At 36.8% G+C, this 16787-nt stretch overlaps 1 protein-coding gene across 1 annotated transcript in view; it reads left to right on the forward strand.

The window, feature by feature from the left end:
- The window catches only part of CUL3 (cullin 3), a 95051-nt gene that overhangs the window by 51717 nt on the left and 26547 nt on the right, over positions 1–16787 (forward strand). Inside the window, exons 4-7 of the mRNA XM_040639814.1 lie at positions 9176–9336; positions 10406–10520; positions 12385–12613; positions 15309–15454. Of these exons, the coding sequence (XP_040495748.1) occupies positions 9176–9336; positions 10406–10520; positions 12385–12613; positions 15309–15454 (651 nt within the window). The remainder of the gene's footprint in view (positions 1–9175; positions 9337–10405; positions 10521–12384; positions 12614–15308; positions 15455–16787) is intronic.

The following is a 16787-nucleotide window of genomic DNA, read 5'->3' on the forward strand; positions in this document are numbered from 1 at the left end:
TAAGTGTACACATGGTGATAAGTACATTCATACTGTTGTGCAACCATTACCTCCATCCACTTCCAGCACTTTTCATCTTGTAAAACTAAAACTTTGTACCCATTAAAGTGTGACTTCCCATTCCCCTCTCCCCTGAGCCCATGATCACCATCATTGTATTTTCTATTTATGTGAACTTGATCACTCTAGATACCTCATACAAATGGAATTACAGAGTATTTGTCCTTTTGTGACTCAGGGTTCATCCATGTTGTAGCATGTGTCAGAATTCCCTTCATTTTTAAGGCTGAATAATGTTCTGTTGTATGTGTATACCTCATTTTGCTTATCCATTCATCTATTAGTGAACACTTGGGTTGTTTCCACCTTTTGGCTATTTTGAATGATGCTGCTATGAACATGGATGTACAAATGTTTCATTAAGACCCGGTTTTCAATTATTTTGAATATATACCCAGATAGTGGAATTGGCTGGATCATATGGCAGTTCCATTTTTAATTTTTGAATAACCACCATGCTGTTTTCCATAGCAATGACACCATTTTGCATTTCCACCAGCAATGCTCAAGAGTTCCAATTTCTTCATATCCTTGCCAGCACTTGTTATTTTCTGTTTTTGTTTTGTTTTCTGATAGTAGCTATTTTGATGGGTGTGAGGAGGTGTGGTAGCTTTTTATTTCCATCCAGCTTTTATAGTTGTTTTTGCCGGAGGCGTTGGTCTTGTAAAAGCTATTCTTTCAAGAGTATTAGAAGCGGAAGTAAGTGGAATAGCATTTTAAGGTAGGTATTACTATGAAGATGAGGAAACAGACACAGGTGTTAAAGTCACACCTAGTAAATGACAGAGATAGGATTGAAATAACCTATCTGGTTCTTAAGTTTGAGCTCTTCCCCACTGAATTCTATTGCTTCTTTAATACAGGTCTTCCTTTCTAAAGTCTTACAATCTCATTGTTCCAAGACCTTGATTTTTTTTTTAAATTTTATTTATTTGCGAGAGAGAGATAGCAAGAGAGAGCAAGAGCGATGGAAGGGGGCCAGGAGAGGGAGAAGCAGACTCCCTGCTGAGCAGGGAGCCTGATGCAGAGCTCGATTCCAGGACCCTGGGATCATGACCTGAGCCGAAGGCAGATACACTTAACTGACTGAGCCACCCAGGCGACCCAAGATCTTGATTTCTGTTACTTGATTACTCTTATGGTTCTAATAGGGACTGTTTTCTAGTGTTGGTGGGTTTTTTTCCCCTACCGTTAGTTCTTGAATTTTAGAGTAGGGAACAGTGCTTTTATTTTAGGATGTGGTGCAGTTTACGCAGCTTTAGAGAAACACGACCAAGGTTTTGATTTGTCAGATATCCTAGGATACAATTCTTAAAATAAATGAAATTTATTTTTAAGTAGAATTTCTTACAACTACATTGTTTTAAAAACTTTGACAGCCCTGAGAGAGAGATTTTGGACCCATTTTACAGTGGTGGAAACTATGACTTTGAGCTTTAGTCATGGATCTAAGTTTTCAAGCCAGCTGTATTCTATGCTTTTCCATGTACTTTACCCAATAACATTGTTAAATTCAGAAATGTTACTCTGAGCAGTTTACTATTTCATCTCTTACTGGTGCCCTTTCCACAGTGTAGTCAGGCACTGGCATTGTGGAAAATACTGGGACAGTTCTTTAAACTTTGCTCTAATTAGACTTTTTTTTTTTTTTTTTAAACTATAACTCTGCACTAGAAACTCTTTGTTACTTTTCCCAGGTTTTGGGTTTTTTAAAATTTTCTATTTCTGTCCTTATAGTGTTAAGCTTTCTTAACTTGTATTTATTTCATGGCTTGAAAGTGAACCTGTTTGAAAATACTCATATTTATTACTTGCTGATAGAAGATTGTCTAGTGATTAAGCTTGGGAAAGCAGGTTCAAACATGTAGACGGTAGCTGCTTGTTACAGGGTTATTTGCTTTGGTTTTCGTTTCGTGTTTTTTTGTTTTTTTTTTTAAATGAGCTAAACTTTTCAGGGTTTATCTCTAGTTTATGAGTGGGACAGATATTTACTATTTGTAAAAATTTTTACCCCGTTTGCATTCTTCATCTCTCCTATCCTCTTTTTAAAAAATAAACAAACCCCTGTTGGTTAAAAAATTCGCTGAACTATTTCTTGCAAGTAAAATAAGTAGTAAGAGTTAATGTTATTTTTTGAACTTCATGATCGTGTTTTTGTTTTATTTTGATTGTTTTAATACCATTTCTGAGTAATGAAGCTCTTTAACTCACTCACAAAGTCACTCCTTGACTTTGCACAGGCTTAGCTTTTGTAAGTTCTGTATGTCCGCATAGCATGTCTTGATACCTCTAAGAATACCCTTGCATGCTGAGTTTGATCTCATAGTTAAAATATTTAGCATCTTGGTAAAGCCATCAGTTAAGGGGGAAAGGCAGATATTTCCCAAGATGGTGGGAGTAGTAATTAGCACCTCGTAGGCTGATGTCCTCTTGTCGACTGGTAATGTGAAGAGCCCTAGGTCACCAGTAGGCATTTGCTGAAGGAGATTTATGTGGAGATCAGTTGTTTGAGGTCTCCTTTTTTTGTGGCAGAGGAAGAAAGACTTCAGTCTCTGTCTACCTCAGTTCCTAGAGACCTGCCTCCCGTGGTTGATGCTTTTAAGCAGGTGGTACTTTATAATATCTTACCAGCTTTTATAGTTGTTCTTGGCAGGGAAGTTAGCCTTTCAGAAGTATTCTTTCAAGACTAGAGGTGGAAATAAGTGGGATAGCATTGTGAGAGGTAGGGTGTTGGGTTGCAGTTGAAGTCAGATGCAAAAGCAGTCTGGCTTTTCCCCAGGTTTGTGAAAACAGGGCCAACGAGATGGTCCCATCATTAGTTACTCCTCCTCACCCCTGGGTTCATCTAGCTCCTGAAGAGGCTTGCTTGTTACAGGTTTGCTTGGCCTAGGAATAGCAACCCCTGAGAGAGAACCGTAAATAGAGATTGAATATATAGTTTATCTCTAGCGATGAAACTCCTATCCCTTTAGTAACTCTGATGTTTGACTCAGACATTAAGCTTTCAAACGTGTTTTTTTAGAACATTTTATATTTAAAATGCCGTATTTTGGCTTAAAAAGGCAAATAGAAGCCTCCATCAATTTTCTGTCTCTGCTTTGCTTTCTTCAATAGATAAATGACCAATGTTGGGCTCATACAAACTATATATTTTGGTCAAAAAGCCTGAGATTAAAAGATTGCTTTTAGGTTATTCTTTAATATTTTTTCTCTCTTTTGGGATGATTTCATCTTGTCCTTACTTTGAGGTTGTATTCTTTCAGCTAATTAGAGGCTAGCTAGAGGTGGGATTTTAGATCTTTTTAAATTAAATATTCATGTAGAAACATATACAAAATAAAAGTCCTACAGTGATTTAAATAATTAGAACTACGTTAATATTGCATTACATAAATTCAGCCACTTATTTTTTTAAGATTTGATTTGATTTTTTAAGTAATCTGTACCCTCAACCTGGGGCTCAAACCTGTAACCCCAAGATCAAAAGTCACATGTTCACCAACTGAGCCACCCAGGCAACCCCAGCTACTTATTTTTTAACAAAGAGATTCCTTTGGAATCTATTAGGAAAATGCTATTGTGTACCCCCAGGCTGAATTCCTTCTGATAGTGCCATTAAGCAGGAAACAGAAGATTCAGCATGTTTATTTAGCAAATATTTTAATATATATCATGCAGATCACAAGTTTATTGTGAATGTGTGCATGCATTTCTGTTTAACATATGTACATATAAACACTTGAGTATATGTATATATATGTTTTACTTTGCTTGATGGTAATTATACATATATAACGTTTAATATAAGTAACTAGTATTACTAGTTTAAATAGCCGCAGATTTTGTGGGTTTTCTCTTATCCGTTTATTAGCGCTCTCTTATCTATAATCAAATTTCAGGGATAACAGGTTTTCTTAATATTATATGTCATTTAATTACATTCATTATATTCACCTTGAGAGAGTCTCATTAAAGACAAAGGTTTAGGTCTTATACTACAACATCTTATACTACAACATTTCTTTTGTCTCCAGTCATTTTCCATGGACTTGAGTGTTCTGTGCCCTACTCAAAACACTCTGACCATGTGTTCCCATCATACCTGGCTTCCTTTACTAAAGCATTGTTTCTCCCCATACAGAATATACCTAAAGAGTTCATTAGTTGCAACCAACCCTTTCCCTGTGTTTTTGCCAGAGGACTTGAGCTAGACAGAATTACCGGCCAAAAGGTTATAGATTCACCCATGTCACTGTGCTTAGGATTGGGAGGAGGGAAACCCAGGCCAGGGAGACTGGTGACAAATAGAAAGGGAAGAAGTGATAGTGAAGTATATCTTGATCCTTCATATATGTTAATTTTTGATCAGAGAGTTAAGCTTCGTAGGAAATCATACTAGAGTTTTAGAGATTATCTTTACCATGCCTTTGGGTTGCCCAGGACCAGAGAGGATAAATGACTTACTTAAAGTCATACAGCCAAGTTAGTGGTACAGCCAGAGCTCATATGAAGAATTCTTAACTCCACATCTCCTATTTTTGCATTCAAAAATCGGCTGTAACGGATACATCCACTTTAGAAAAGTTTAGCAATTTCCATATGACCTAATACTTCCACTTCTAGAAATCTATCCCAAGAAAAAGAAAAGCATATGTCCACCAAAGGATTGTACCCAAATGTTCATAGTAAGTAGCAACATTACTCATAGCAGACAAAAACTGGACACAGCCTCAAATATCCATCAGCTGATGAATTAACTGTGGCATATCCATACGGTGGAGTACTATTTGGCACTACAGAGGAATGAAATACTGATAAATGTTAACACCATTAATGAACCTTAGCAACTTTATGCTTGGTGAAAAGTCAGACATGAAAGATTACATATGATTCAATTATATTAAATGACCTGAAAAGGAAATTTGTAAAAAGAGAAAGCAGGGGTGCTGGAAGTGGGATTGACTACAAACGGGCTGAAAGGATTTCTTTGGGGTGATGGAAATAGTTCTAGAACTGGATTGTGGCCATGGTTGAACAACTGTAGAAATGTACTATAAATTATTGAACTATACTCTTAAAATGAGTGAATTTTATGGCATATAAATTATACTTCAGTAAAGTCAAAAAAGGGAGAACATTAACAAATTTTCACTGTAAAATTCATAATTTACTCTGAAGATTACGTTATATGTGCCTTCGTTTGTAATTCTTACAGTTAGTGCCCTTTCACCAAAAACAATAAAATCTGACCTAATTCTTTTGACATCTGTCTTAATTAAGAACATTTGGTTTCTTAAGAAAGAGGTTAAACTTACTAATGTCATATGTATGTCATATATGATAGGTATCTGACCCCCACACACCCTACAAGTCCCATAGGCATGTAGTAGAGTTGGAACTTACACTGCTTGCCAGAATTACCAGTATTTTCTATTCTGTGAAACAGCCTGATGCAGAATTCTTTCATTGCTGTTTCACTGCTTTCACTATCTCTTCTCTGTTTTGCTCTTACTAATTGAGCTTTGTATTTACAGAGTCAGTTGTATTTATTTTCAAGCCTGTTTATGCCAGTTGTACTTGTTATTAATACATAATTTGATATTCTGTAAATCAATAAAATGGGGTTAAAAATGACAGAATTTGTTCTTTGGTAAACTAGATTGAATGCTTTAGAAAGACTTGACAAAGGCAAATCACTAAATTTGGTTCGAATTAGGTGTGGGTAATTTAGGGGCGCCTGGGTGGCGCAGTCGTTAAGCGTCTGCCTTCAGCTCAGGGCGTGATCCCGGCGTTCTTGGGATCGAGCCCCACATCAGGCTTCTCCACTAGGAGCCTGCTTCTTCCTCTCCCACTTCCCCTGCTTGTGTTCCCTCTCTCGCTGGCTGTCTCTCTCTCTGTCAAATAAATAAATAAAATCTTTAAAAAAAAGAAAAAAACACAATGATGTGGGTAATTTAAAAGAATGGAGCAGAGATTGTAAAAATCTGGAAGGACTTTTTTACATTCAGATTGCTTCATAAATGTCTCTAGTTCTCATGCTCCCTCTTAATGAAACAAAGTAGAAAAGTTACTTTATTAGGTGAGAGTGTATGTAAGAAAGAGAACACTGAACTCCACTCACAGGATTCATGTTCAGAGACAAAAGTCTTGATATCTCAATGAACATGTAATATGTTTTAATTTAAAATTTTTAAGATGCAAATATGTATATTTGTTTCTCTCTTTTACCACCTGTGTTCAGTTAAGCAGCCAGTTAGTGGTTTTGATCACTTAAGGTGAGAGTGCTACTGTATATGGTAGTATTCAAAACTAAACATCAAATTTATAAGTAATTTATGCAGTGGAATAATTATTTTTATAATAAAAAAGATTCGTGGTTCTTTTTAAATTTTTAGATTTATACCAGATTTTATTGAATGCATCTTGTTTCATGCTGAAAAGTAAGGCTCCTGGGTGGCTCAGTTGGTTGAGCATCGACTCCTGGTTTGGGCAGGTAGTGATCTCAGGGTCATGAGATTCAGCTGTATTGGGCCCCACGCTCAGCGGGACCCTGCTTAAGATTCTCTCTCTCTCTCTCAGGGCACCTGGGTGGCACAGCAGTTAAGCGTCTGCCTTCGGCTCAGGGCGTGATCCCGGCGTTCTGGGATCGAGCCCCACATCAGGCTCCTCTGCTATGAGCCTGCTTCTTCCTCTCCCACTCCCCCTGCTGTGTTCCCTCTCTTGCTGGCTGTCTCTATTTCTGTCAAATAAATAAATAAAATCTTTAAAAAAAAAAAGATTCTCTCTCTCTCAATCTCTCTCTCCTCTGCGTCCTGTCTGTCTCCACCCCAGTCAGGGAAGACACAGAATTTAAGATCTTGAGGTGGACGTGTGAAGCCTAAGAATTTACTGGAGAGAAAACACCAAATGGAGGATGACCCCAGTGCTGCTGGAGGGTGCAGGGATGGGTCCTGGAATGGGAGGCCGCAACAGCTTCCTCACAAGCTTTGGCAGCCTGTGGTTGAGGGGCTAGGGCTGAGTCCAAGGCCGTGGAGCTTTCAGAGGCAAGGCCCAGACAAGAAGTGGATCCCCATCACCAAGCTGAGCTGCCTGGTCAATGACATGGAAATCAAGTTCCGAGAGGAGATCTGTTTTCTCCCTGCCCATCAAGGAATATGAGATTATTGACTTTTTCCTGGGGGCATCCCTCAGGGATGAGGTTTTGAAGGTAATGCCCGTGCAAAAGCAGACCTGTGCCGGCCAGCAGACCAGGTTCAAGGCATTTGTTGCCATCAGACATTATAGTAGATACGTTGGTCTGGGTATTAAGTGCTACGATGAGATAGCCACTGATGTCCAGGGTCCATCACCCTGGACCAAGCTTTCCAGTGTCCCCATGTGGCAAGGCTGCTGGGGAACAAAATCGATGAGCCCCACACTGTCCCATGCAGGGTGACTGGCCGCTGTGGCTCTGTGCTGGTGTGCCTCGTCCCTGCCCCCTGTGGCACCTGCATTGTCTCAGCCCCTGTGCTCAGGAAGCTACTGATGATGGCTGTTACTGATGACTGCTCCCCCTCAGCCAGGGACTGCACTGCCACCCTGGGCAGCTTCGCCAGAGGCCACTTTTGATGCAATTTCCAAGACCTACAGCTGTTTCACCCCTGACCTCTGGAAAGACTGTGTTCACCAAGTCTCCCTATCAGAAACTCACCTGTATCTTGTAAAGACCCACACGGGAATCTCCATGCAGAGGACCCAGGCTCCAGACGTGGACACCACATAGTTTTATACAAAGGAAAAAAAGTGAAAACCTGTTTAAAAAAAAAAAATTACCAGGGAGTCATCTGTGAAAATTTTGAACCTACTGAATTTGATGCACGATCTTGAAAATGTGAGCTTGTGCCAAGATGATACAGAATGTAGAAATGTGAGCAGTGAAGATACTAATCGAAGAGCGGCTTTCCTTGTAGCCATGAGGGGTGTGCCCTGGAGGAACTGAATGGAGGAGGGTTGCAGGAGTGACGTCACATGAAGGGAATGCTACTCCTGGAGAATTTAGTCAGCAGTTGTTGGTCGGTGCCATTTCAGTTGCATCACTGATACAGCTGAGCTTCTGTTTATGTTCATCTGGTAGCTTTGCCTGGTGTTGCTTGTAATGACAGTGTTCCTTATAAAAGTTCCAGAATCACAGTGTGCAGTGGTTCTTAACTGGTTTTGGATCATAAATGCCTTTAAGAATCTGGTGAAACCTATGGGCTTTGTTTCCAAAGTACTTTTGCACCAGCAAACTACACAGTAATTTTATAATTTTGGAAGTTCAGAGACCCACCGAGGCCCAGATAGGTCCTGGTTAAGAACGGAAAGGAATTCTGTTACTAATCCTTTTGTGAATTAAAAACTTAGTAGTTTTATTCCAGTGTATTTTGATGTAAATGTGGATTTTCATATAATGCATAAAATAGGACTTGTGTAGCCAAGAATTCTGGATTATATGTGCTCTGTAAAGTGAGACACACTTCTAATCCAGTTGGCAAGAACTTGAAAATAAGATGACTACAAGTAATCTGTTTGAAATGACAGTAACTAGGTGTTTTAATTATGTAATACTTAGTGCTGCTGTATTATAGGCATTAGAGCCTCTTAATATTTACCAGTAAGCAGTCAGCTTAAGTTACATGGATCTGTATTTCATTCGGCTCTTAATTGTACTTCAGAGAATATGATCTTTAAGTATAGTATTTAAGAAAGTAAGAACCATGTTCAGGCGTGGTATGGCTCTGGAGAGAAAGGAAGATGTGTCTACCTTGCTGTCTACCTTTCCCTGCTTTCTGCTCACCTGCCTTTCCCTGGGTAGGGTGCTTCCCCCCCCCCACCACCTTTTTCTTCAGGTTAAATGGGTGACCACTTATAGCCAGTTGTTTGTAAATTATACAGTTGTAAACTGTAAAGACTAACTTTTATATAGTTTGGGAGGTGCTAGAAAATTCCATGGTGCTTAAACTAGTTTGAAGTGTTTCTCACCTGAAAAATTGGCTGCTTCTAGAATGTTGTTCTCTGTATATTATTGTAGCTCACAGTGATTGTTTTTGTTTGCAGGAGTTGTGCTCATGTTTCTGTGATTTTGTTTTCACCGCAGGACCGTGTATATGTACAACAAAATAATGTGGAGAATGTCTACAATTTGGGATTAATTATTTTTCGAGATCAAGTTGTACGTTATGGGTGTATTAGGGATCATCTACGACAAACGCTTTTGGACATGATTGCGAGAGAGCGGAAAGGAGAAGTTGTAGATCGGTATAATCATCTTTTTATATTTCAGTGTTTGGTTTTTTAGTGGTTATACCTTGAGAACCGATATACTATCATAATCTTATTACAATAAATAAAAATGTTATTGTCCAGGACATTATGAAAATCTTCAGAAACCTTTTCACAATTAACAGAGTTACTTAGGTTTTAATTTAAAAGCACACGTCTAGTGTTAAAAGAGACCGACCATCCTGAGCTTTTATTTAATATACTTTTAAAAAACAAATCAGCCATTAGTCTTCCTTTTTGGTTTTCATGTGTTTTTTATGCTGGCATTTTATTCCTTTTTTGCTGTGTGATAACATTTTTTGTTCTCTTTGTCTTTTTCTTTAAAAGGCTCTGGGCTAGCCTTCATTCTTAACACATTGGAAGAAAAGTGTTGAACATAATGTATGATGACTAAGAACTCTCGTGCCCCTTCTGTTAGGTCACATTGCCTCCCCTTACATGGTTGCAGTACCATTTTTGTGACTGCAGCTAGAGCTTTTTGAAGCATGGAAGACTGCTTTCTCTGTGTGTCTGTACTGAGAGCAGCTATTAGAGGAAGACTCGTAAAGTTCTTTCTATTTCAGCTTTGGTGCTTGGGCAGGGTTGCCCCAAAGCCTTTGCGTGTATATATATTTTTATATATATATTTGGTTGCCCCAAAGCCTTTGCATTTATATATATATATATATATATATAAATGCCTTGGGGTAGCTGTGTGTTGTATCCATGTCAAGCAGTATAGCCTCCTTCTCTCCTTATTGCTTTCTGATAAATCTTTTCATTGTCTGTGTTTTTAACTACACAGAAATATTTAGACATTTTAAGTGTATTTTCTTTCAAATTTTAAAGTTCTAATAGTATGAGAACAACTTGAGATAAATGGCTGTATAGTCAAGATACGCTTTCTAATTAAAATTTTCTAAATTCTTATGTTAAAAATGAGTTGCTTATGGGAGCTGGGTTACTGTGGAAAAAAAGTTCTTAAAGTCTTTCTAGCTACTTCTGTTGCATTTTTTGCAATCTTTAATACAACTTGATTATCAAGTGGTTTAACTTTTTTTGACAGAGGCGCAATAAGAAATGCTTGCCAGATGTTAATGATTTTAGGTCTCGAAGGACGATCCGTCTATGAAGAAGATTTTGAGGCTCCTTTTTTGGAAATGTCTGCAGAATTTTTTCAGGTAATCAGTGAAGATATAAATAAATGCTCTTTTAAGATATTCTCAAAGTTTGATTTGAACATTTGGCCTTCCTCTGCTGAGGCCCTTTGGGAAGGAAGGGTGCAAAAAATACCCTTCAGACTACCTGCTCCCCATGCTCACATTCTAGGGAAGGAACCCATTGGAAAAAAAATTGTGTTTGGACTTAACACGTATGATTTTTTAAATTGTGTTACAAAACATACAAACTTAGAAATGACCTTAGTATTTTATTATATTTACATGTTACAAATTATTTACCGTAAATTCACAGGCAATGCATCACTAATAAAGTCTTACTATTCAGGCTTTTGGTAGTATTAAGGTACTAGTAAAATAAGTACAGAAATATGCGTGATCTCATGGTGCATATATATTTTAAAGACTGCTGAGGAAATTAGAGGTCAGTAAGTACAATTGATACAATTTTGCGGCAGTATAACAGCCCAGAACCAACTAAATTGCTAAAAGTGAAGTTAAACTAGTACTAATTTGTAATGAAATTAAAAAATGTAAGATAGTATTAATAAGGTAATGATAACCAGGCACCGCCCTAAAAACCTCAACTATAGTAGGAGCTTTGTAGTGTTAAAACAGACTTAGCTGAATACTAAGAGTTTTTACTCCAGTAATAGACTTTTTAAAAAATGAATGAATACAAAGTTGTAATAATCTTTAATAGTTCAGTAGGTCATTCGTAAGAGCCATTCGATGTATATTAAGATGGAACTCGGGTTTTGGTGTCATTTACACATAAAGAAACAAAGAATGGACTTGCTGCCTTTTTTTTTTTTTTTTTTTTTAATTAGTTTGTAGCCCATCAGAAAGACCTTTGAGGCCTGCACTGATGAACCTGGACCATGCTTTATGAACTATTAATTTTGTCATGTAGGAGGCAGGCTATATTTTCCAATAATGCAGCAACTGATGCTATTTGACAATATTTTTACCTTTACATTCGTTTTAATTTCCTTCATATCACTGTAGACCTACTAGACGATTAATTGTTAAGATTTCAAAATGTGCTGCAGTGATATGTATATGCATGTGCATATGTACATAACGCATACTATTTTTAACAGTGAGTGGAGACATGGTCTCACCAGGAGTTTTGTTTGGTGTGTTAATGTCTGTTCTTAGAAACTTTATTCTCAAGGATTAAAACTACTTTTTATTAAGAAAGTGGGAGGTATTATTAAATTTTATACATAGTTAATATATCAACATGTCTTCTGTTTTCTAAATCTTAGATGTATTAGTTAATCCTGCTGTCAAATAGGTTAAAATCATTTGGATTAACATTTATAATTTAGTGGAATTTCTGTAAGGCTGGTGTTAGCAGACAAGATTAAGAGTTACTTAAAAACTCAAAACTTCATTGTGTGTGTGCACACGTACTCCTTTGAGATTGGGAGTGGGGTGGCAGTTGGACTTTAGTAACTAGCGGTATGTCAGCAAAACTATGGTAAACACGATGAATCTTTCTAGGCATAATTATACATTAAAACAAATCAAAAAAGAATTTTCCACTCTGACTTGGGGTCAGATACTTCATTGTATATTTTTGACCCTTACTGGCATGTGCTTACTTTTTCTGCTATTTGAAGTACATTGGCAAAGTTTGAAAAACACTGCTAAAGGATAATGTATTGATTTATCTTATGTGATCAGTGCTTTAAAGGATGTAACTCAGACTATGTGAATATGTATGATAAGAAACTATAAAATGTTAATAGTGCTTATGATAATTTAGTTTGTCTTATGATAAACATTATAGAAACCCAGTTAAAAGGAGAAACACATTTTGCTTCTATGTTTAAAAAAAACTCATGCTTTTTATTTGCAGATGGAAAGCCAGAAATTTTTAGCAGAAAACAGTGCTTCAGTATATATAAAGAAAGTAGAAGCTAGAATTAATGAAGAAATAGAACGGGTGATGCACTGCCTTGACAAATCAACCGAAGAGCCAATAGTAAAGGTGGTCGAGAGGGAGCTCATTTCCAAGCACATGAAAACCATAGTAGAAATGGAAAATTCTGGGCTAGTACATATGTTGAAAAATGGAAAGACAGAAGGTAAGTGTCAGCAATTGAAATATAATTAAATCATTATTAATTCTTAGGTTCTTAGTAATTTTTTTAATTTTCCTATAATTAAAATAGATTATCAATGTCAGTCTTAAAGTTGTGTGTGTCATTAATTTATTAACTGTTGTTACTTTGATAGGATTTAAGAGTAGAGCTTTACACTTTATTAATGAGGATTTTTGGCGTTTCTTGTTAATTGAACGGCTCTTTTTTCCTTTCATTTTAGTCTCCTCACTTTTTGTGTTTTTCTTAGCCGGAAGTCTAATATTCCTGTCCTTTTTGTAGACAAGAGAGTTGGACTCTTCATCACCACATACTCTCTATGTGATTTTTTTTTTTTGTGGTTCTTCTAAGATGTGACATTCCAGTCATGAAATTTCTGTAGGCTTTCCTTTGGGAGTTAGTTGTGATAAGGGGCTGAAAATGCAAAAGTAGTGTCTGTCTTGTGACATTTCAGATAAATTAAGTAGATTGGTTTTGGGAGCTCTGAAGTTACTTCAGAGAAAGGAGAATTGCTTTATAAAAGTGAAAGTACACAGTTTTGAGATAACTGTAGCATTCTTATTGGCTGTTTACCCTTTTTTTCTAAAAACAGTGTTTTGTGATTTCCTATGAGAAATTATAAATAAAAGAGTAGTAGTCATGTTGTCCTTGTTTTCAAGTTCTGAAGTTTTACTTCAAAACTACGACTTTAGAGATCACTGATATGCTATTAAAAAATAAACAAACATGCTACTCTTGCTATTTTCTTGCTTCTTAGATGGTGTCTTAAGCAGTATTTTGCTACTTACTTCTTATAAAAGAAACACATATTGCCCGTTGAAGTTAAGAGCTTGGCAGAGAATGAAAAACAATTTTTAAGTGAACAATTTAAAGGAGAAGGGAGATATAAGAGGAGAGAACAGTAAGATGGTAGGAAAGGAGGTTGTTTTCTATGCTTCCTTTAGTGTAGTCCTTGCTTTGTGTTTTGAAATGCTTATATTTCTGTATATTTCTTCCTGAAAGTTGTATAAAAATTTGTTGTTTCATTAAACCAGAGAAAGTTACTTTTTTAAAAGACCCTTCTTGGGGTGCTAGGTGGCTTAGTCGGTTAAGCACCCAGCTCTTGATTTCGGCTAAGGTCATGATCTCAGGGTTCTGGAATCAAGCCCCACATTGGGCTCCGTGCTCAGTGTGTTGTCTGCTTGAGATTCTCTCCCTCTGCCCCTCATGCCACTCATGCTCGTGCTCTTTGTCTCTCTCAAAGTAATTAAAATCTTTTAAAAAAATAATTTTTTTGGTTATAATTTGTGCCAAATGTGAGAAACTGTAAGATTTGCTGTATGTAGTTTACTTTGGACATATATTATTGCTGAAAACTTATTTTTAATACAATTTGATTTTGAAAGTCACTGAAACAATTTTTAGAAGCCCTTTTTGTAAAACTTGCTTCTAAGTATTTTTTAAATGCATACAACTTTAGTTTTAGGATCTAGATAGCTGTTAAAATGCAGTCCTGGGTACGTAAATTATAGCCCATCAAATGTGGCCCACCAACAGTTTGGTTAGGGGGAAAAAATTCAAAAGAAGAATGATATTTCATTGCATATGAAAATTACATGAAGTTTTAGATACCAGTGTCCTTAAAGTTTTATGGGAGCACAATCATGCCCATTCATTTCTGTGTTATCTGTGGCTTCTTTCTTGTTACAGTGGCAAAACTGAAGTAGTTGCAGCAGAGACCATATGGCCCACAAGTGTATAAAATATTTACTCTCTGACACTGTACAGAAAAAAATTTCCCAGCCCCTATCTAGAAACTGGTATTCTAACTCCATTTTCAAAAGTTCTCGGTCATAAAGCTTTTTTAGATCATTGTACAGTTTTGGCATAGTCTCGGTAAGTTCTTATTTCAAAGAAACACCAGACACATGGGAAAGCAGATTTTAGCTCCACATTTTAATCTTGTGAAAAATGATATAAAGAATGGACAGAATCCAGAATTACCATTCTAAGTAAGAATAATCTAGCGAGATAAACCAATTTTTAGAATACAGGTATTGGCCTAGGAAATCACCTGGGAAATATTAGAGATTGCTCTGAGGAAAATACTAAGGAATAGCAATATATGCTAAAAGTTTCATATAAACTTTGTCATGGTGTATAATGAAATAAATTCTAGTATATTTTATTTTATTTATTGTCATATTTGAGCTTTGAGATAAACGTACCCAAAAATACCTGTAAGATACTTAATTGGTTTTTATATTTCTTTCTTATTATGTTGACTACTAATTACACGATAATTAAAGTTCTTCTTTGGTAGACATTGTGTAGTATTACTGGGTTCTAGATTAGAATTGTATAGGAACTCAGAGCTGCAGTGTTCATTTTTTTGTGGCTTTTTTGTTAATGCAGTAAGGGCATCTTCCATGTAAACTAAAAGGTACTGAGACATTTTATTGATGCTCTCAAAGCATCTTATCTGAAAGCTGTATTTCATAAGTTGTAATAATAACCATTAACTAGCCTAATTTATTTCCTTTTGTCTTTCTTGCTGGATGTTTTTTCATAATTTTTCACATGATCAGCAAGTGGTAGTGATGGAAAAATAAGCTTAAGTTCACAAATCAGAATAAACAGAGATTCACATTTTTCCCTTAATCCTTAATGTAGTCGATTTGTATGTTCTTTCTGATTGCAGACCTTGCTTGCATGTACAAGTTATTTAGTCGTGTGCCAAATGGCTTGAAAACAATGTGTGAGTGTATGAGTTCCTATTTGAGGGAGCAAGGTAAAGCCCTTGTTTCTGAGGAAGGAGAAGGAAAGAATCCTGTTGACTATATCCAGGTAAGCGAATACAGAAGATTCTCTTTAAGTTTGTGATAAAATAATTTTGACACATGGTAATAAAAAGATCACTTTTACTAAGCTGTACGTGTTTTGTATTTTTTTTTAATAATAATATTTTTTATTATGTTAGTCACCATACAGTACATCCCTAGTTTTTGATGTAAAGTTCCATGATTCATTACTTGCGTATAACACCCAGTGCACCATGCAATATGTGCCCTCCTCAATACCCATCACCAGCCTAACCCATTTCCCCCCACCCTGAAGCCCTCAGTTTGTTTCCCAGAGTCCATAGTCTCTCATGGTTCATTCCCCCTTCTGTTTACCCCCCCCCTTTCTTTATCCCTTTCTTCCCCTACCGATCTTCCTACTTCCTATGTTCCATAAATGAGTGAAACCATATGATAATTGTCTTTCTCTGCTTGACTTATTTCACTTAGCATTATCTCCTCCAGTCCCACCCATGTTGCAGCAAATGTTGAGAATCGTTCTTTTTGATGGCTGAGTAATATTCCATTGTATATATGGACCACAGCTTCTTAATCCAGTCATCTGTTGAAGGGCATCTCGGCTCCTTCCACGATTTAGCTATTGTGGACAATGCTGCTATGAACATTGGGCTGCATATGGCCTTTCTCTTCATTCTGTCTGTATCTTTGGGGTAAATACCCAGTAGTGCAATGGCTGGATCATAGGGTAGCTCAATTTTTAACTTTTTAAGGGACCTCCACACTGTTTTCCAAAGTGGCTGTACCAACTTGAAATCCCACCAAAAATGTAGGAGGGCTCCCCTTTCTCCACATCCTCTCCAACATTTGTTGTTCCTGCCTTGTCAATTTTTGCCATTCTAACTGGCGTAAGGTGGTATCTCAGTGTGGTTTTGATTTGAATTTCCCTGATGGCTAATGATTTTGAACATTTTTTCATGTGTCTGTTAGCCATTTGTATGTCTTCATTAGAAAAGTGTTCATATCATCTGCCCATTTTATGATTTATTTGTTTCTTGTGTATTGAGTTTGAGAAGTTCTTTGTAGACCTTGGATACCGGTCTTTTATCTGTAGTGTCATTCACAAATATTTTCTCCCATTCCGTGGGCTGCCTCTTAGTTTTTTTGACTGTTTCCTTTGCTGTGCAGAAGCTTTTTATCTTGATGAAGTCCCACAAGTTCATTTTTTCTTTTGTTTCTCTTGCCTTTGGAGATGTGTCATGAAAAAAGTTGCTGTGGCCGATGTCAAAGAGATTGCTGCCTATGTTCTCCTCTAGGATTTTGATGGATTCCTATCTCACATCAAGGTCTTTCATCCATTTGGAGTTTATCTGTGTGTATGG

The sequence above is a fragment of the Ursus maritimus genome, unplaced genomic scaffold (assembly GCF_017311325.1).
Source record: "Ursus maritimus isolate PB19 unplaced genomic scaffold, ASM1731132v1 scaffold_1, whole genome shotgun sequence".
Taxonomy (NCBI): Eukaryota; Metazoa; Chordata; class Mammalia; order Carnivora; family Ursidae; genus Ursus; species Ursus maritimus.